Raw genomic sequence first — 21,986 nt, forward strand, 5'->3', positions numbered from 1 at the left:
TAAAATATCAAACATTAGAAACTTCCCAATACAGGGCTGCCTTCAGGTGTCTTCTAAAAGTTATGCAGTTCTTTATCTCCTTGACATCTGAAGGGAGGGTGTTCCACAGGGAGGGCGCCACTACCGAGAAGGCCTTCTCCCTAGTTTCCTGGTTACCTAGTCTTAATCATGGTTCTTCTATATGCAAAAAGCCTACATATTTTAGCCTTTCCTTGCAAGGAAGCTGCTTTTATTCATCAATCATGCTGATTTATCTTTTCTGCAACTTTTGTTGGCATCAAACTATAGAATAGTTGTAATTGAATTTGATTTTAAAAGTGCATCTGCCCTGTTATAACTTTCAATACAGTTATTTATCAGTGATTGTTCAGTAAAACAACTAGAAGCATTGGTAATGTTCTTTGAGCTCTTTCCAGACATGACTTGAAGTGTCCAAGGCCTCATGGGTAAAAGGGCCAAATTCTTTCTGCCCCTGACCAGATATGCCTGCATTACCTCTAAGTCCACATGTTGGCCATATCATTTGTACAGTTTATTGTGATAATTATCTTCCAGCTTGAAGACAATAACAATTGTGCAGACTGGATAACATATGAAGGAAATTTCTCCAATTGGCCTTAATGTCTAATTCATTGTTAGATTTGAGGGTGTTCTGAGATGGGAAGTATGGGCAGAATGTGTTATAACACTCCTTCAACATGGGTTGGCTCCTTACTTTTCCCAAATGGCTGGAAAATATTTTAATTCCATGGTGTTGTGGTAAAAGGTTTACTGGGAAAGAAGTGTCCTTCTTATGCTATTCTGTCACTATGATTTCTTAGTAAAGTTGCATCATTAGGCAATTCAGCCAGGTAATGTCAAGATGGTTATCTGAACAAATCTTCCATGAGTACCTTACTGACACATACAGTAATGACTTTCCCTTTTGTGAACTTTCTGAAAGCAAAATGCATTTTGCCATCTCTAGTGTGACTTCTCAGTTAATAGCTTTAGTGGCAAATAATCAGATGGTGTCTCTAAATTCATGCATGCATGTTGGTGCATTTGAATGAGATGACCTCTGTAATCTCACATGACATTTAGAGAAAAACGTGCGCATACTGTGAGAATTCCTTCTTTCACATATTTTGAATCATGTCATTGTGGCTTTTGTTTTATTCACCTTGTTTCCAGATTTTAATAACCAAATCAAAAGCAGAGCAGCAAAAACATTGAGACCACAGTCTTTTCAGAGAAGTCCCATGAATGTAATAATGTACTTTGGATTGAGTGAGTTCGCTTGAATACAAAACCCAAAATAGCTGAGAGATATCATCCCTACAACAAAAACCACTAAGTATTCAAGTCTGAAGAATAAGTGAATTCATTTGGCTCAGTCCTGCCACACTCACACACGAATTTCCATACTCACTTAGAGTATGAGTTTTGTTTACACTATCTCACCTGCCCTCTGGCTACTAATTCATTCTAGCATGTCAAGGCAATTATTATAGCAAACCAAGCCCCTGAGCAAATTGGAAATGCTGTTTCTTTAATCAACGTATAACAAATATTTATTTCTGAAAACCATGCTCTCCTGAAGCCCTGCAGCCACAGCCCTCCATGCTGAGCCAATATTGACTTTACTCCCTGTTTTTAAATGACAGTTAAGAGGGAAGCGGCTTGCACTGTTGGTGGTCCTGTGGAGTTTGAGAGTTAGACCATTTCAGGCATGGATCCTGTGAGTGGCTTTGAGTTGTTCTGCCTTATTCTCACTTCCCTGTCCGTGAAACTGGAATAGCATAGTAGCTGTTGGTGAATAGTAGATTGTGAATATGCAATCTAAAAAATGATGCTAGCATTGAACTGTAGACATACAGTAGGTTTTAAATGGAAGAGGTATTGGATTTTTTTCCCCAGACAGGAAGCTGGGGAGGGGGACACCCAAACACCCTATTGCGCACCCTTCCTTATGATAAGTATCTTAATGTTGAAACGTATAAAGTATTAGGTTTTGATGACCCACAGAGCCCGCTGGTATGGAAACCATAGCAACCAAGGGTTGCTATGGACATGGGGATATGATTTATGACCTCTATCAAAGGTCAGCTTTTGAACATTTCTGTAATGTTTATTCTGTAAATCATGGGGCATTCTGCAAAAATCTGTTCATATTGAACAACTGAGACTTTATTGACTCTAGTTTGTGTCTGACATGCATATGTTTACAACTTAGTCTCTTGGGGCAATATCAGGAGATTTTATACTTTTTAGAACATTTATACAAGGCATTCTATCACAACTGAGATATAGAAGTAGATGAGCTTTGGGAGCAAATATGTATTTTATATTAATGAACTTGTTTGTATAGTTGTGGGTATTTCCCAGCTCCCTACCAAATGTGTTGATGGAGATGGGGAGCTAGCTGTTTAGTAGCATGGAAAGGAGATAAGGATGAGAAGGAATAATCTACACTTTAATTTTAGAGAGAGTTTAGTCATTGCATGGTTTTTTTATGCTAGGTTTTAATCGTCCATCTGACAATGGAATTGGTGTAAGTGAATAACTACATTGAGCTGATCAAATGTAACAGAAAACCATGCTTTCCACTTTATGCATGTCATAGTTTAGAGCTTCAGACTTGCATGCTACGATGTCAAGGGTCACCACTGTCAGGCATCTGCTAAGAGCCCCCAATGCTGTAGGGGGCCAGCTGACAAGAGCCTTTGACTCTTCACTACTGCAGCCTACTTGCTTATCTACCTTTTGCTCTAGCCCACATAATGGTGGAGCAACAGTCAAAGAAGAATGCCTGCTTGCTCAATGATTCTCCAGCAGGAAAGCTATCAAGTGGTAGCAATGAGGAGGAGGAGCTGTTGATAATGGCCAGGAACAAGAATCACTATGGGATGGAGGCCATGTGGTTTTTCTTGCCCAAGGGCCTTCCAAAATCTGAAGCCCGTAAAAGTGCACTCTACCTCCTCTCTCCTTTTCTGACTGTAAACATTTGCTTCTATTAAGCAACCCACAGGATGAAATCTTGCTGCATGGAGATCTGCCCAGAGATCTGCCCAGCTGTTGAGGTGTCAGGATGGGGCTCTCCTCATTGTCCCACAGCCCACCAAAGTCCATCTGGTTGCCACCAGGGCAGGAACGTTTATTTTGTGGCAATTAGCTTGTAATTCCTCTCCTAACTTAAAGCAAGCACCATCTCTGCTGAGTGTTCAGCACCCCCTGAAAATGTATTTGTTCACCTAAACCTTTGCTGATCATTTACTCCTCATTGTTGCTGCTTTTACTGTATTTATTGGATTTTAATGTCCTGTTTTATAGTTATGTGTTATAAACTGTTCCCAAAATTTCAGTGAAGAGCAGTATAAAGGTGTTTCAAATAAATGTGAAAAATGTGGAAATGCATAGTTAAATATGTGAGTTGCCATCTTTAACATCTGAACAAGAGCAAAATTGATACATTAAAGGATATAAATTGTGAATGCTACTGAAAGTAAATATTTGCACAAATGAGCAACTATTTTCTTTTTCTTTACACTTCATCACACAACAGCAGTGAGTCTCCTTAATGTAGTTACTCAGTTAGGCTTAAATCATGCATTAAGTGTGCTAATATTGGTTTAGTCATACTACATTGCACTTCTCTATAAAAATAGAGAGGTTGTAGCTTCATGGATTTGCCTTGCTGAAGCAGTTTGTTGAAGGATAGCACTGAATATGCTGGAACTAGAAGGGATTCAGTGTAACGTTGCTGTTGCTTGTGATTCATGCTTTCTTACTTATTGTATTTATTAAAGATGGTGCACAAAGGAGTTTATCAGATTACAGAACCTGTTTCTGTGAATATTAAGGGTCAATGTGAAACGCTTACACTTAGTTGTACCTTGGGACTCATCTAAAATTTGTTAATATTTAGCACAGAAAGGTAAAACATGTTAAAAAATCCTGTTAAAAGGTTATTTGCTTTCAGATATTTGAATTCTGAAAAGCCTTTCTTTTCCATTTCTAAAAAAAAAGTTAGATTAGAGCACTCATGAACTAGACAGTTGTTACCCATATTGTCTTCCCCCCAAGTAGCTCTTTGTTGTGTGTCCCCATGTAGTTAACCTTTTCATTCATCAAGACCTTTCACTCTACAAATGTAGAATACCTATGTAGAATACTAATGGATACCTGGGGATAATTTCATTTTACTTTGATAAAGAGGTTAAGCTGCATTTCACGGTTCTTTGAACACACTCACTACATATGTCCAGCATGGCCACCGGCTTGGATGGTTTTAAAAGAGTATTTGAAAAGTTCATGTCTACAGTGGCTACTAGCCATAACGACTATGTTCTACCTCCACTGCTAGAGACAGTATGCCTCTGAATACTAGTCATTGGGACTCACTAGTGGCGAGAGCACTGTTGGAACTCAGATTCTGCTTAGGGGTTTCCCATAGGCATCTGGTTGGCCACTGTAAGGGGGCTGGACTAGATGGGTCTTTGGCCTGATCCAGTAGGTCTCTTCTGAAGTTATCAAACCTGGACAAATATAAAAATACTGCATACCACCAACTATTGCTGATGACCTTTTAAAGTTAGTTGTGCTGATTGATTTCTTGGTATTTCTTCAGTCACTGGTCTAGTTGTGTTGGAGGCGTGAGCTGGAATGGTAGCATCTGCCGCAATGCAACTGAGACAAGATAAGAGAGGGCAGGTTTCAGAGATAAATGGCTTGTGACAAACCATTTCTATGCAGCAGTGCTGTACAGCAATAGAAACACTTCTTGGGTCTTTATCAGAATAAGCCTCTGGTTCCATATAAGATGAAACCCTTCATTTCATGTCAGGAGCTTCAGCTTGATTTATAGCTGTTGATTTGGTTTTGGAATGTCTCAAAATAAAGTTTAGGGTGTTTTAGTGTTTTTGGTATTCGGTTTATTTTCTGTGAGGCTCATCATTAGCTTCTATTTTTTTAAAAAATCCAAACATTCAGAGCAGACAGAAATGGATGCATGCAAGAGGCAAGGAAGGAAATACCAAAGACCAAAAAGAAAATGTGGGTAGTCAAGATAAAGAGTAGAGTTGCTTGCTTGGCTTGGAAATCTTTGTATGGGACAGTGTGTAACACTCAACTTACTATGGCATTTTGCTATTAAGTGCCTTTCTTGCTGGTCTGACTGATGTCCTTTCACTAGGTTTCACTTGTTCATGGCATACTTGAATCATTACTTATTTGTGCATGAAGAGTCTGTTAATAGCAGGAACTGACAGATAGGATGCTGAAACATTAGCCCTGTTTATCTGATAGATCTGGTGATATGAAAGTGCTGGGGAAAGGATTATGCCAACTGGTGGCAGTGTCTTTGTTCTGTTCACATGTTCAGCTAAACAGAGCCCATGTGTGTAGTCATTGTTCAGAGATATAAGTCAAGGTGCTGAGAGAGGGTTTGATGGGGAATAGCAGCAGAAGGGGACATCTTCATCAGGAAACTGGCCTGGGACCTCAATATGTGTTGGGAGCATACTCCAGATCACTACCCCACAAATGTTTTCTTCTTCTTAATAAAAAGGGCCATTTATGCACACTTATTTAAAAAGCACAAAGTTTGTTCCTGCGATTTGAATTATATATAATAGGGCTGGCATGATAGTTTAAATCATGGTGGCCATAGAGACTGACCCATGTAGAAGCTCACTAATGATCAGTACAGTAAACTTTAGGTTATATAAAATCAAACCACACACAGTCATCCACACAGCTGCAGCTTCCAGTTAGGAACTCACACTTACAGATGCATGCTTAAACCTTGCTGGATCCTCACAGTAAATCTCTCCTGAGATGCTTTTGCTTGAAACTTTTAGCTTCACATTCCTCACATTTCCAGAGCTTGCTTTGGGTGCTATGAATCCTACAAAGCTACCACAAGACAGGAGGAAGCAGGGTACAAAATTTTCAAATGGTGTGGGGAGCCTTTATGAATAGGAAAGACTCCTCACTCTACACCATCATCTTCAATGAGTTGGCAGTGGAGGTGGGTAGAGCTAGCCATTTCCCCCACTACTGCCCCAGGATTCATAATGCCTAAAGAGGACTCAGATCAACAAAATTAATAATAATAATAATAATAATAATAATAATAATAATAATAATAATACCACATAGATTTATATACCACCCTTCATTATAAGATCTCAGGGTGGTTCACTAAAGGGTTAAATGGCTTAGTGTCCCTGTGTGAATAATCTTTCTGAAGGTGATTGTTTCACATAAGGATTATTCAACAAATCTTTGAAGAAAACAGCAGTTGGTTATGCACCATAGTCATCTTTGATAAAATTCCAAGTGATGGTAAAAGAACAGGACTGAACCAAGAGGTTTAAGTCAGGTTGCTTGCTTTCTACATTTTTCCCTCAACTTTTATGCCAAAAGCTTTATTATGTTTCCTGAGTTTGTATTATGTTTTACATCCCTTTTCACCTGAGGAGTAAGAAAAGATAAGGTTATGTATAATATCTCATTGTGAGTTTTAGGATATAATTTCCTATGCAAATTAAGGTAAACAAAAATAGATTTAAACATTAAACAACCATGTGTGAAATTATTTCAGTTACTCCATCATTCCACCACTTGTCCAGTACTCCACTTCCCAGGGAGTGAGGAGCTGTTAACACTGCATTTTGGCAGGTGACTTTCCTGTGCTCTCTGTTAAGTGGCAAGGTTCTTCCAGTCTAATCATAAGATATTCAGGAAAAGGAGAGCCACTGGGTTTTTGTGTGTGTGTGTGTAAAGAACAGCATCATACAGGTTGTAGTTGAAAGCTGTAAGCTCAACGAGAAGAAAAGAAGCTTTTCAGGTGATGTGAGGACTGTTGAGTAACATTTTAGAGCAGGGTGTCGCGTGCCACACCGGTGTGGCAGGAGAATGTGGGCAGTGTGGCGGGAAGATTATAGGACAAGCATTATTATATTTTGGGAATATTTCACTTCTTATGTAGCTGCATTGTTTTACACTTTCTGGATTTCCCATGATCATATAAGGTAGTTGTGTTTGGTATTATAAATCAAGCACTGCTAGGAGTTGTTTCTATTTGTTTTCCAATGTTTTTCTTATCAATAAAAAACTGGGTGTGGTGCGCGAAAATTTTTATTCTGAAAGTGTGGCCCAGAGAAAAAAGTTTGAAAACCACTGTTCTAGAGGATTTTGCAGGAACTCGCATTCTTGGGTTGAGCTTAGAAAGCTTTGGAAATATTGTGAACGTGGCTTGGGCGGAGTAGTAGAAGGGGACTGTTTTATTAAATAATATCGTGTATTCATGGTTGTAAATACTGCCTCTCTTTTGACAGAACAAAAATATAGATACACTGAGAATGCAGTCCTATGCACACTTACTTGGGAGTAAGCTTCATTGAACACAGTAGGACAGGCATTCCCAAACTCGGCCCTCCAGCTGTTTTGGGACTACAACTCCCATCATCCCTAGCTATCAGGACCAGTGGTCAGGGATGATGGGAATTGTAGTCCCAAAACAGCTGGAGGGCCAAGTTTGGGGGTGCCTGCAATAGGACTTACTTCTACATGCATTGGATTGTCATGTGAATGTTATGCTTTAATATAAGTGCTTTAAATTAATTGCTTGGGCGACTTTTCCAAATAATCATAATAATTCTATTCTGTCAGCCATAGTTGCTCAGGAGCTTCCAAGTGCTCTGTGTTAGCTTCTTTGCCTGATTTGAAAGTTCTCACTGATGTCTGTCTCTCCTCCTCATCTTTTATAATTTGCCTGTGTTTAAAAAGCAAATGGCATTACTATGTAATTAGTGCTCTTTGATGCCCTTAGAAATGAAGCATTAGTTTGACCTCATAGACTTCTCAGCTGGTGACATATTTTATGTGATTAATGATTTACAGAAGGAAAGCTTAAATGTAAATGTTTAAACTTCAGCAAAACATAAGTCCCCTTGAACTGTTGATAGTTGCTATTAATATTAAATAAATAAAATAATTCCAAATCTTAATCAAGAACCTGAAGGATGTGCAGCCACAATATTATAATCTTTGCTTATATTTTAAACTTGTTATCATATTGGATGAAAAACTAAAGGGATTTTTACCAAGAGAAATACTCCAATATCTTGTGTTTTATGTTGTAAACTGCCCTGTGATCTTCAGGTGAAGGGAGGTATAAAAATGTAATAAACAAATAAAATAAACAAATAAATAATGGTATTTCAGTTCCTGTGGAAGAAAGATTTGAAGAAAGTAGCAGAAATGTGTGGCCATGTGAATGCTTTCCCTCATAGCAGAGAATTAATGAATATCACTATAGTTCGTGAAATTGTAATTTGGTTTATTAATATTGGTTAGAAGAAAAGCTATTTGTTTGCAATCAAGAGACAGCAATCTACCAGAAATAATAAAAAAGCAATTTCTTAAAATGAAAAGGGGAAAGACAATGTGCAGAGGGGAAAGGCAATGTAGATTTCCTAAGGATTTTTTTAATTTATGAGTTTTCTATAGATCTGTATTATGCAATAGTAATAGGGATAGTCTAACCAAGAACTAAAGACTAAGGTTGTGCACATGGTTTAATCCTACCTTATGAGCAGCAAATCCTATATCCCTTCCAAGTGAAAAGCTCTAAAGCCACTCAGATTAAATCATTTGAGCACCATGGTATATTGCCATAGATGAAGGGATTTAATTTCACGTAGGTTATGCACCGACTTCAGAATTAAAATTCTAATGTCTCCAGTAGCTTGCCAGGCACTGTGACATCTTTTGAATTCATTGCTACAGAATGTTCCGATGTCCACTAGCATAAATGAGTTTTGAAAAAGATTCAGTATTGCAGAGGATTGCTACTTGCTGCATTAGCCAGAAATACATCATTCACATTCAGAGGCAGTATATGTCTTCCGGCCAAGTGCTGCAAACAAACAAAAGGAGGATGAAGGTTGTGTTCTACTTTTGTCAACTGCCTAGCAGCATATGAAGCATTGTTGAAGATGCTAGGCTAGATGGATCATTGACATGATGCATCATGGCAGTTCTTGTTAAAAGAATTTGGCATGAATTCTATCTAAATGGTTTTGAGAATGTCTTTTGTTGTCTTGGTTAGTTGTTCCTTTAACTGGTACTATATTTGTATTGGCTGAAGTACTATCTCTGGTAGTACTGACTGCAAAACTGTACAATACCTATTATTTAAGTTAATCTTGCAGGTGTGCAAATGTTTTCAGGTACACAGCTATTGTCATCAGTGCAATGCTTCTCAGAATATGGAGTGGGTCTTTTGGGGAAAGTGGAACACATGAAAGGGGAGAGCAAAGTTTGAAGATGGTAAAAGCAGATATTTTTTCACTATCACCATCCAAGGAAAGGTTGGGTTGAATTATCCACACTGGACTTGTGGTGACGACTGCTTCCCGTTCCACACCACGCAGCCACTTGATTTATGAAAAGTGCTGCTTTATCTGGTGTTCACTCGTATGTGGTTTTAAGAGGGGTTAGATATGATTTGTTCCACTCACTCTAATGATCTGTACATACTTTCTGTTAGATGGTTGGTGCTAGGTTGAGGGTATCAGAAGATAGGATGTTCAGATGGTAGGATGTTTTCATCTTTCATATAGCTCAGTTGCTAGAGCATGAGACTCTTAATCTCAGGGTCATGGGTCCGATCCTCACATTGGGCAAAAAGATTCCTGTATTGCTGGGGGTTGAACTAAGTTAGTCTTTTGGTCCCTTCCAACTCTACAGTTTTATGATTCTATAATTCTAGAAGTGAGCAAGAATCAAAAATTTTGAGAAACACTGCACTCATATTTGATGTTCCTCTTTATTCAGCAGTAGAAGCTACCACCACCACATACCAAGTTGATTTGACACATACATCTGAACTGTTATGTGGAACACCTGCTTATAATCCAGAAGTTGCCTATTAGCAAATTCATGTTTCCAGTATTCTGACAAAGTTAGAATAAAACAAACAAACAAAATTCTAACAGGAAAAAATACAACACTCAAATGTGTTCCTTGACCATCCTCACTGCTCATAATATCTTTTTTAAAAATTGGGAATTGCTGCATGAAATTAATTCAATTATCTCAGTTTTGGGAAAGAGGCCGCACCCAGGATTATAAAAGCTGGAAATGCTGAAAGGCATAGATAAAGGTTGTGGAGGGGTGAATGTGTTGTATTACTGTAGAAGCATAAAGAGAGTCTTTGTTTGCGTCTTATTACGTAGGAGGGTAGGCATTTTGTCTGTTTCTTTATATTTATAAGTGTGTGTAATGCATTTATCCAAAGTCTCAAAGCTGAATAGAAAATATAAATGTGTGCAGAAATGTATGGCTTTAGCAATAAATGTCACTTGTTGTATATACCCAAGAATGGAATTCTTCCTGATCAGCCACACATTCTAGAAATCAGTTTATTGCATTTTTCATCCTTTTGTCTTGAGAAGTGATTGAGATTCCCTTGTTTAAAATATATAAATTTAAAAATCCCATCTACACTATATTAATTATATAGGAGAGAGAGAGAGAGAAAGTTTAAGCAACGAAGAATTTCAGATTTTAACAAATTATGACTATACAAGCCCATACAATAAATCAGCCATCTGGAAAACATTCCTTATCACCAGTGCTTTTTTTCTGGGGGGCAGGGGGGGCACAGGAATATGCATACGTCTAAACATTTTGTGAATCTTTGTACTTTTGTCCATTTACTGTATTTATTTTCCCTGATTTGAACTATAAAATGGTGATTTTCTTGAGTCAAAATGAGAGTACCCCTAAACATTTTTTTAGAGAGAAAAAAATCACTGCTATGTAGAGGAATATTCTATAATATGTAAGTGGAGACCTACAAGCTTCTTCTTTTTTTCTCTTCAATTTGTGGTATAATCAAACACAGCTTCCAAACATTGAAAGGCCATAATGTAGCAGGACACTGAATGGAGTTTAAAAATATTCAGCAAATGAAAATGACAAGATTTCACAGTGGCTTCAATAAAGGGATAAAAATCAACAAATATTTCAGATAATAATAACAGCAGAATATAAATGTGAAGAAAAGAAGAAACTGGTGACCAACCTGAAATTTGTTTTTTGAGAGATGTGTTTGAGATAGTAAGAAGACATTCATAATGAAATAGCTAAATCGGAAGGAATATTAGTTTAACAAGATCAGATGAGAAAGAAGAATAAAAGTTAAGGTCATTAGGAAAAACCAAGGTAACCCAAGTAGAATGAATAAATAATGCTTGAAAGAAGAAGCATAAATATAAAAATAGAAGAGGCTGAGAACAGAACTGTAAGGAACCCCAACAGAAAGAATGGAAAGGGAGCCATTAACACCAACAGCTGGTGGAGAGATAGCATCAAATCCATGAAAGAATGTGCCCATGAAAACATGGAAAGTACAAAGATACAATAAGAATAGTGGTCAACAGTATCAAAAGCTTTAAAAAGGATCAAAGCGTAAGAAGTGAATAGTTAAATTGTCATGAGATGTAGCTAAAAGATCATTAGCAACATTAAGAACAATTTCAGATGCATGGTAACAGCAGAAGCCAGATTGGAAGGGATGAAACATGGAAAAAACAAAAAGAAAATAATACATTGGGAAAGGAAAGGCGTTTTAGAAGTGATGGGGGATATAGATGATCACTCAAACGTTGTTTGTCATTTAAGGGGAGAGATTGCTTTGCCATTGTAACTACCTAACTTTTTCTGAAAAATATAACAATATAAGCAAACTAGTACTAGCATAGGAACCAAATTATTTCAAAATATGATCAGCAATAACCACTGAAAAAGATCCACAATAAATACACTACATATTAAAACTTCATTTGCGACCTGATAACTGAAAAAAGAGGCAAAGGCTTGGTTGAACTTGTGTTGCTTTAAGATTAAATCTATAAAACACCTGCATAGGGAAACAGCTATTGGTGCAGAACTAACTTCAACATAGAACTAAAACTGCAGCTGCTAGGGCAACCAAACTCTTGTCTGCAGGAAACAGAGTTACCACTATCCAACTTACTTGCTTCCCGGTCCATGCCATGAAGGCAAGCAGGTAGACCTTGCTGCATCACCCACTCCCCTTCCTGAGACCCCATAGCTCCAGGCAGATGAGACAGGTTGGTCCTACAGGCAGCTCCTGTCCCAATTTATGACCCCATATCTCAGACAGCAAACCTCAGAGCCAGCCCGTTACCCTGAAAGGTGCCCTTCCCAAAATATGAGTAGCAATCACCACTGAAAATGATCCGCACTAAATAAACCATATATTAAAACTTGATTTCTGGAGACTGTTTTATTGGAGGCTTTCAGAACAAAACCTACATTGGGGTTTTCAGACTGACCTGGCAAATTTCCAAGTTAAGAAAGGTTTTCCCAAATGGGCATTGCCGCAGCTTATACTGCTTATTTATAATTTTCCATTTCAAAACATTACAATACATATATTCCATCACAAACAACAGAAAAGTGACTTGTCACTTTAATATTGATAAGAAAAGAAACCGTATCTAGAAGGTGGAAAGTTTGTTGGATTTAAGCTGGCTTTTATCCTCATGGGCACAACTCCGAACACATTAAAGTTTCACTCTTGCTCATAATTATAAATGTATGTGTGGCATCTACTTCATTTGGATTTGTGTGAATAGAACTGTGTACACGATTCCAACAAAATGTTCTTTCCCTTTCTAAAGCATTAATTCTGCCATTTCAAATTGTTGCAGGAGTAAGTTTAGCTGTATTGACATCTAATAGCAGGATTATTGGGGTGGGGTGGGAAGTTTAACAAGACACCTTATTGTCTCCTTTATTACACTGAGTCATTTTCCCTCTACGCAGGTGTCCATTGATGAGCGTATCAGGCAGTTGCATGAGGCCCACCGAGATTTCGGTCCTACTTCTCAGCACTTCCTTTCCAGTAAGTAATTGCTCTTTGTTGTTGCTGCTAACTTGCTTAAGAAACTATTAAAAGTTTGTTATATACTCAGTCTTTACAGAAATGATAGCTAGGATTTCTTGTCTGGTCTTTGATTAGAAACTACCATTGTGGACAATTTAGTAATCCAGCAGTTAAGATTCGGTGTGAACTGAAACTTTGGCTCAGAAGTTCATAAAATTCTGATGCAAAAAAAAAGCCTCTAAAATTATGACCTGCCACTCATAAACACAAGATAAAGTGGTAAACCTATTTAGTGACTGTTCCACTTCAGACTAGGATGTCCCTGGATTTTGGGCACCTGGTGCGAATATAATTTCCAAGGTACAGAAAATTAAATGCCAGGGAAAGGGGCTGTAGGTAACCTAGCCATCTTGCTGGTATTTTATGTATAGACTTTCCCTGCCATGGTTGAGTATTCAACCTGGGCATAAATATACCCCTACCTGCCACTTGAGGTGATATAGTTGAAAGACACAGGTTTACCACACTTATCTGGTGTTTGCGAAAACAACATTTGCCACCTTCCAACAACTTGGTTTTTTTTAGTATGACATTCGTTCTTTCCAATGTTTGTCTACATTTAAGAATAACTTTCTGTACAGAAAGACATTGACTCAAACAATTACAGGATTTTGTTCATTAGAATTTGATCTATATACGTGCTATTGTTTATTTGTTGCTATAGGAGGGAATAGAAGCTATTCATTTATCTGGGTGCAGCCGGTGACAACCAATAGAGTGGTGAAGTGAGCATGCGCTAAACTGCCAGAGGCAAGCACCAGATCCTTTCAATTTTGTCTCAAGATTTCTATTAGTTTCCATTGTCTCATAGAACTTACTGTGAGCCATTAAGAATAAATCCTACTCCCATTTACACAGCCTCATCCAAGGTTCCATTTCTTGGGCATAGTCTGAACATGCAGCAGAATGAATTCTGGGTTGGTAACATGGATTGTACTGCTTCAAACTGCCAATGTTGGCTCACACTTTTGAATCTTCCCTTAACAATAGACTATTAGTACAGGAAGTGGCAAAAAAAACTCCCCCCCCCAAGAGCTTTATTTTTGTTGGAGACGGGGAAGCATTCGAAAATTATATAAATTTTAAAATATTATATATCTATATATATTACCAGCAATCTGAAGTGGAACTGTATACTCTACCACCTCAGTATTCTGCCACCTCATTGAATGTCTAGAGTGAGACAGTTTTTCAGTGTGGCTTTTATATGAGGATATTTGCTAAATAGATAATTTGTCTGCACTATGTATTATTTCTGCATAGGTAGCATGCCTATAAAGATTCAAGTGATGTGCAACAAGGAAAAATAGTTTGTTCTATCAAAATCAAACAGGAAAGCATTCATCTATTCTGACCCATTGGATAGTTCCAAAATTGTTGTGACTGCAGGATTTCCTAAAGCAGGTTGTCTGACTCTGTAGAATCTACAAGAGAGCCAGGCAGATAGTGCTACTTGTAGCTTTCAGACTCTTCCACTCATTAAAAATCTTATATCAAAAATATATGGAATATATACTAAACACAGCGTACCTAATTTTAATGAGGCCGGGGAAAGGCTGGCACTGCAGCATAAAGGCTGCTGGACACGCCCCCCCCATGGCACCTGGTTGGACGGCCACCGGGGGGGGCGTGAGCGCCAGCCAGGTGAGCTGGAGGCAGGGGGCAACGCCCCTTGCTAGGAGCGGTGTTCAGGCTCCCGCCCACAACCACTCCCCTCTCTTTCAGGGAGGAGAGTCTTTTTAAGACACTAGTTCCGTCAGTCTTCTCCGCATCTTTATGGATATATACATGAACCACCTCTGCGGGATCTGGAACTTGTTTTTATCATTCTATTTGCTGGCTACAAAATCATGCATCTTGTTACACACCACACCAATCTCCACAGCAGTACAGGACTTTCAGGCACATTTTACGCAGGGTCTGTGTTTGCTTTTGGAAAATGAGGCACAACAGAGACAGTGGTGTCTTTATAATATATGGTTTATTTACACATATATATTAACCTGAGTCTGAATTAGAGGGATCCCCAGCATTATACTCCAAGAGGGTCTCTTGCCTCTTCCATAAGCACAGCATTGAATTTAAACAGACATCAGCCATTTCTCTGCCCCTCTCTCCAGCCCAATGCTTACTCACTGTTGCATAACTCCTAACTGCAATCCCTAAACTCTTGGCTTTTTCTCTGGAGTCAAAGGGGCCCCACCTCTTTGCACTCTGTAGTGAGTTCCTTTGATGCACTGTTGTGCTAAACAGCTCCTTACCCCACAGGCTAACACCTCCAGGGAAACTAGTCTGGGTTACAAAGCACTATCTTGACCTAATTAGCCCTTAACTCATGGTAATTTCAGAGGGTCTAGAAACGGTCTAATATACAGTTTAAGACATACAGGTCTGACATCCCATTTTAACTCACAAGCTGTGATTCTAACGTTTACAGAATCCAGGCATTTAGCACCCACAAATTAATACATTATAAACTCAACATACAACGTATTTGTTAATGTGTCTACACAAGGAAGTGAAACAATGGTTTCTTGGGACTGCAGCATGAGATTTACTCTCAACTCACTGTGGACAAGGGTTTAAACTCATTGGTGATTGTAGAGAAGGAAAGGGTGGAAATTTGGGGAGGGGGTAAAGCAAGGCCTTTGCACAAGTAATTTGGAAGCTACTGTGCTTTTCACAAAGCTGCTTCTTTCAAAATATTCTCTCATGTTCAGTTAGTACAGATGTTTCCAGCTAGTTATTATCATATGCACCTGTCTGCCTGCTTTCAGCTAAGGTATCTTTAATGACAATGCCTACTTTTTAGGATGAAACGTATTCCATTTGCAAGTTGTAGTGCTATTCAGCAAGGCTATTATACTGATGCCCAACTGAGGACAGAGAAAACGGATGCACATACCTGCTTATTAAAGTGTTTTAGTCTTCATAATGTCCTCTCATGACCTCCACTAAGAAGTTGGTAGTGATCAGGTACTCATTTAAAAACTACATTCAAGCAAGGGCACTTTGCTACATCCACTAACTGAAATGGTGGGAGGAACAAAAAGCCACAGCAGAAAAGGTACTTCAAAATGGCAACTAATAAAATCCTCTAACTCAGTACTGGAGGTGGGGGGTGGGGAAAGAGATGGTTATCACTGGTACAGCCTTTATGCAGTATGTTTTGAAGTCTTTTGAAAGACTACTTGAAACAGCATCAAAGCAGCAAGGCACAGATTGAAATGAAGCTGTTTGAAAGCCACGTCTTTGGCCTATTGTACTGCGATTATAGGAAAGTAAATAACAAAACCATATTTAAAGGATTGCATCAGTGGAATACAGCATAGGCACAGGAAAATGGTCTCCTGCTGCTTGTTTGATGCATGACTAGGGAAAACCAACGAAAAGATGCTGAGGTTTCATTATCAAAGTAAAATACATTGTGAGCTGATGTGTTGAAATGACTTTACTGCGACTACACCAGATCATTAATGAAGTAGGTGGGGCCACCAGGCGTGGCAAGACTTGGGTGTGCAGTGCAACACAGTATTATTGAGCAGCTGCATTGTAATTGGCATCAGGAATAAAGCTGGGGTTTCAGGCCAAGAAGAAACATGCCTGTTCTTTAGAAGGTACATATTTTAAAGTATCATGTGCTATTAAGAATAAATTGATTTTTCACAAGCATATTTTGGACACATTTCCTATCTGTACTATTTTGTGACACACACATGCAGAGGAGTAGAACTCTTTTTTGAACTGCACATTTTACAGCATGGTAGCTTTTATATGTAAAATGTGACTATTCTTTTGAAGCTCATTAACAAAAACATTCAATTTGGTTTTACAATAATGTAGCTTATTTTATTTTAGTGATTTATAAGTTATTACAATTTTGTCACTTTGAATGCCATTTATGCTTGTCTACGGAAGTTAATCCAAGTTTAAAACAGTCTCCTGTCTTTGCTATGGAAAAAGAAATTGGAATGCATCTGTTCACTACCACCCCATGGTTCAGGTAGACTTGTCCACCTTTCAGAGGAAAACAAAACCTGGAAATATCACTTGTGTGATCATGCATCACTCTTTTAAAACGAACAAATTATTATCATTATTATTATTATTATTATTATTATTATTATTATTACCATTATTTATTACTTTCATATACTGCCCTTCATCCAAAGATCACGGGGCAGTTCACAACATAAAAATACAAGATGAGAACACATAATAAAATAAACACAAACAGAAGCCAATAGCCTTCCTCCCACAAACACATTTAAAAGGTCATAGAATGCTAATCAGCCAAAGGCCTGGTTATAGAAAAGCATTTTTCCTTGGCGCCTAAAGATATGTAATAAAGGTGAGCCTCCCTAGGGGGAGTATTCTACAAATGGGGAGTCACTGCAGAAAAGGCCCATTCTTGTATTGCCACCCTCTGGACCTCTTATGGAAGAATCATACGAAGAAGAGACTCAGATGATGATTGCAGGGTCTGGATCGGTCTATATGGGGAGAAGCAATCCTTGACACACACAGCAATTTTTAAAAGAGACATGAAAGTCCCCTGAGGATGGGAAGGGATTGGTCATTGCATTTCAAGGACCAAACTTACCAGCACCTTAAGCAGTTGGATTTTGCTACAGACTTATAGTACCAGTATCTTTTAAGCTCCATTCTAGAGAGGAAATAGTTTGAGCAGACCACACCCACTTCACTCAGATAAAACAATATTACAGTGATGGCAAGAGTCAGTGGCAGATATCCTGAGAACTGCAAGCAGAAGGAAGCTCTCAAAAGGGAACATTGTTGCTCCCTTTTCCCTGTGCCCTCTGAAAAGCCTTTCCAGATGGGGTGTACCTTAACAGCATGGGATAGGCCAGTGTTTCCCAACCGGTGTTCCGTGGCACACTAGTGTGCCGCGAGACGTTGCCTGGTGTGCCGCGAGATGTTGCCTGGAGGGAGGCGGGCGAGTCGGGCGGCGAGAGGCGGGGCGGCGGCGGCGAGGAGAGGCCGCCCAGCGCGGGGCTCTCGCCGTCTGCCTGCCTGGCTGCCTGCGTGGCGCTGACGTCACGGGGCTGTAACGTGCCCCACATAGGCACACGCGGGGCGGCGAGCGAGCGAGCTCCCACATCCCATCGCCGCTCGCTTCGGCCACCCTACTGGGCTGTCGCAGGCGGAAGGCCTGCGCATGCGCGAGGTTTTCGCGCCTTCGGGATTCCCTTCACGCCTTCCTCCTCCCGGGTCCTTGAGAGTGCGGGAAGCGGCAGCGCGAGACCGGCGTTGAGCCTGGTAGGTATTGCGCTTGCCAAGGCAGTCATTTGGGAAATGAAAACTTGCAAAGCAAGCAACCAGTTCAATCTGAAGTACGTGTATGCTTAATATCCTGTATCTGAAACCTGTTCTGCCCCCTCCCCCACACTTGGTGCCATTTTCATCTACACATGCAGCAGAGTAAGTTGACCCAGAATAGTACCAATTCAGATGGCAGATGGGAGAATGACAGTGCTGAATGCTTTCCCATGTAGAACAGTCCCTGCAAATAAAAACCTAGCATATTTGGAAGAGGGATGCTAGCCTAACCATTACCTTCTATGCTGTTACTATTTTTTTTTTTTTTTTAACATAAGTAAAAAGTGACCTTTCCCCATCTGGCATGGTGGTGTGCCTCGAGATTTTTTTCATGAAACAAGTGTGCCTTTGCCCAAAAAAGGTTGGGAAACACTGGGATAGGCCATATGGGCTGCTGGTGAGAAGGTCATGGCCCAAACTTAAGTGGAGGCATCTTGTGCAAGTAGCATTTTACTTGGATAAGGAAACCACCTGATTTTTGTCCATTTCCATTTTCTACTGCACACCCCCCCATCCCATGTCATTCAGGTGAGTCCCCTGACCCTCTGAAGAAGCAGGAGAGAGAGAGAATTGAAGATAATTCTTCAATTATCTTCCTTCTACTGCTGATTCACAGAATCCAAGCCACTTCACAAAGACTTTTAGCAGGCATTGGAAGGGAAGTAGATTCCATTAGAGAATCTTCATCTGAAAGACATGGGTGAAAAGTCTTCATCTGAGATAATGAATATGGATCAGTACAGTAAGGGACACAAATGCAAATATAATTTCTGGATGTCAGGCATTTGAATGTGAACCTAAAAGAGTTGACTGAAAGATGTTCCTTGCTTCTGTGATAAAAAATGAGCCTATTCCTGAGAAAGGAAGGTCATAACTGAAAGGGCAAGGGCCCGACACTAAGGTCACAGAAAGACCCTGAGAAAGCAAGAATCATGATAAAAGGAACACAGGGAATCCAAAAGAAATTATTTGTATGGACAAAAGCCTCAGGACAAGCACAACAGCAGGGTTATATGCCTTTTATATATCCGTTGGAACAAATGCAACTTTGAAGTTGCCAATACCAAAAGAGGGAGTAAGAAAAAGAACTTTGCCATGGAGCCCAGCTTAGGTAGAGTGGAAAAAGAGCAGCCAGAGGGAAGACTACCAGCATTTCATAAGAGTTTATATTGGGCCTTTCAAAAATCACATTGCTTTGCAGTGCTGATGTTGAACTACTGTAGTGTGTTAATGAGCCCTTCCTAGTCCACAGGTTCTATTTATAGTTAGCAACACAGTGGTGGCAAATATTGTGATAGTTTTATTGTCTATATTTACATAACATGTCATGAAGTGAGCCAAGGCAATAAAATATGAATATTTAAGTCCAATTTTAAAGTCACATTGTATGTGCAATTAAACCTTATTTCTGCAAGCAACATTCCACGTACCCAGTCATAGTGATACCACACATGTTAACTAATGGAACAGAACAGAATAGTGTGCTATCAGTATCTTGATGCCATCAGTAAATAAAACATAGACATGTTGGGGATTACTGTTAAATACCAAGTTAAGGAAAATGGGAAATGTATGACAAAGAGTTCCATTGCCCAGGAGCAACACAGTCTTTCCCGCTAATAACTAATTTGGGTAGCTGAATGAAAACAGGGCCGTCCAAATGTAAGAGATAAACTTCTGCATACTTCAGAACATAAGAGCTTCCTGGATCAGTCCAACATTCTGTGCCAACCAAATACCTGTGAGAAACTTGCAAGCAGGACCTGATCACAAGAGCAAGATGTTAAAGGTGAACTAGACCTGCTTAAACCCCTGACAATCTATAGCAAGTATTCTGGAATGAGACTTAGAATTGGAGTGATGCCTTTCCCATCTCTGTCTCTGTATACCACAACAATAGAAGACCTTGGCAGAAGGTTACATTTTGAGATAATACTTCTTATTTCAGCATTTCCCTTGTGCCTGGCATCAATGATAAGTCCAACATTTTCAAAATACCTATCACTTAGCTTAATTTAGCTTGAAATGTCCCGATTTAAATATTTTCAAAGAATAATTATGAACCTGATGAGTAAAAGTATTACTTTGTGGTGCTCATGCAGTTATTTAAGGGCTGCAGTTGTTTGCTTACTTAAGGCTAGAAAGAGAATTTGTGTTGAGTTGTGAAAGTTACATGCTTTAGCACTTTCTAGATAAAAGCATAAGCAGGTGTTGGTAGTGAACTTAATACATGGTCCATTTTCATCTCCTCCCCCAACCCCCCCCCCATATATTTGCTCTCTATTTTATATTTAAAGAAAGACATATTATTATTGCAGTTCACTGGGCGTTGTGATCTGCGGGTCTTCTTCGTTAAGTGTGTGGGTGTGGGGCATAATCTCATGTTCTGTTTTACCATATTGAAGACAGACAAGATGAGATGTGGGAGATCCATGATAAGATCTCTCAAAGTTTCCTCCCATGCTGTTTCCTCACTTGAAGTATATGCATACCACTTCTTTCCCCGAAAGGGTTTGAGCCTTTGGCAGCATTGCAACTGAACCCTTACAAAGGCCTGAGAGTTTTGCAAGTATTCTATGTGAACATTTGCCAAGTGTCTGCCATCATCTCCTCTAGCTGTAGCGTGCAATCTCGGGCTCCATTAGTGCATCTTTTCCCACCAGGAACTGGAAACAGAAATCCCAGAATTCTCAGCAGGATACAGGTGGTTCACATATCACAAATGATGTCCCCCTCGCCCACCCCTAAAATTATCCGACTTGTAGTCCTGGTTACAGTTGCCAGCAGGAAAAGGCACTCTATCAGGGCTTGAATCACCAGCTGCTGCCTCACCTTCTCCTGTCCCAAAGTAAGTGTTACATCTGGGACAAGTGGGATGTGGTGGCTCAGTGCTTCTGGCACCTCTAGATCAATAATCATGTCAGCCCTTCTGCAGAAAAGAAAGCCAGGTACTTGTATTGTCCCTGTAACAAAATTATTGTATTTTGATTATAGTTTGTATTTAAGAAGAACGTTATAGATTTTATAAATACTTTTGTAATCTGTAAATGAAATATGTGTATGTTTTATATGTAATTGTCCAGCAATCACTTTCAGCAAGGTACTAAATATATGGGAATACATTTATAATTGGCTACTTCGTGTAATCAGTGGAAATTACCCTGGAACAGTGTCACAGAGGCATATTATTATTATGATTATTATTTTCATACTCCACTCATCTGTCTGGGTTTCCCCAAACACTCTGGGCAGCTTACAGCAATATTGTATAATATGCCATTTTTTGTTGGATGCCTTCTTTTCAACAGCTGCTCATCATATAGATGACACTACAGCCACGTGTATTTCATGGCCATAGCTGGTTGTTTTGACACCAAAACATTGCTGTCAGGATCATGGTTTGGGCAGTCTTGGTAGACCGTAAGGCACGGGTTTCATTCTAAAACTAAGGATCAAATGTTAGAGCTCTAAGCGTCATGGAATCATAAATAGTAATAGACACAGGAAGAGATTAGGAACATCATCAGTTCAGTACGAAAGTCAATAGAGATGCAGAATAGGAATAGAGCTGCTCTGTTAATTAGGAGAAATGTGTGACAAATAGTACGTCTTAAAAACGTACCAAACAGAGTGTACAGTCTTTCTGATACACTACAATCTTCAAATGAAGTAGGTGTGT

At 39.3% G+C, this 21,986-nt stretch overlaps 1 protein-coding gene across 10 annotated transcripts in view; it reads left to right on the forward strand.

The window, feature by feature from the left end:
- DMD (dystrophin) overlaps window positions 1-21,986 on the forward strand; it is a 985,465-nt gene that overhangs the window by 831,786 nt on the left and 131,693 nt on the right. For all 10 annotated transcript variants that reach the window (XM_077927390.1, XM_077927397.1, XM_077927392.1 and 7 more), the window contains one exon: window positions 12,847-12,925. In XM_077927390.1, coding sequence (XP_077783516.1) covers window positions 12,847-12,925 — 79 coding nt within the window. The remainder of the gene's footprint in view (window positions 1-12,846; window positions 12,926-21,986) is intronic.

This window comes from Podarcis muralis, chromosome 4, assembly GCF_964188315.1.
Source record: "Podarcis muralis chromosome 4, rPodMur119.hap1.1, whole genome shotgun sequence".
Classification (NCBI taxonomy): Eukaryota; Metazoa; Chordata; class Lepidosauria; order Squamata; family Lacertidae; genus Podarcis; species Podarcis muralis.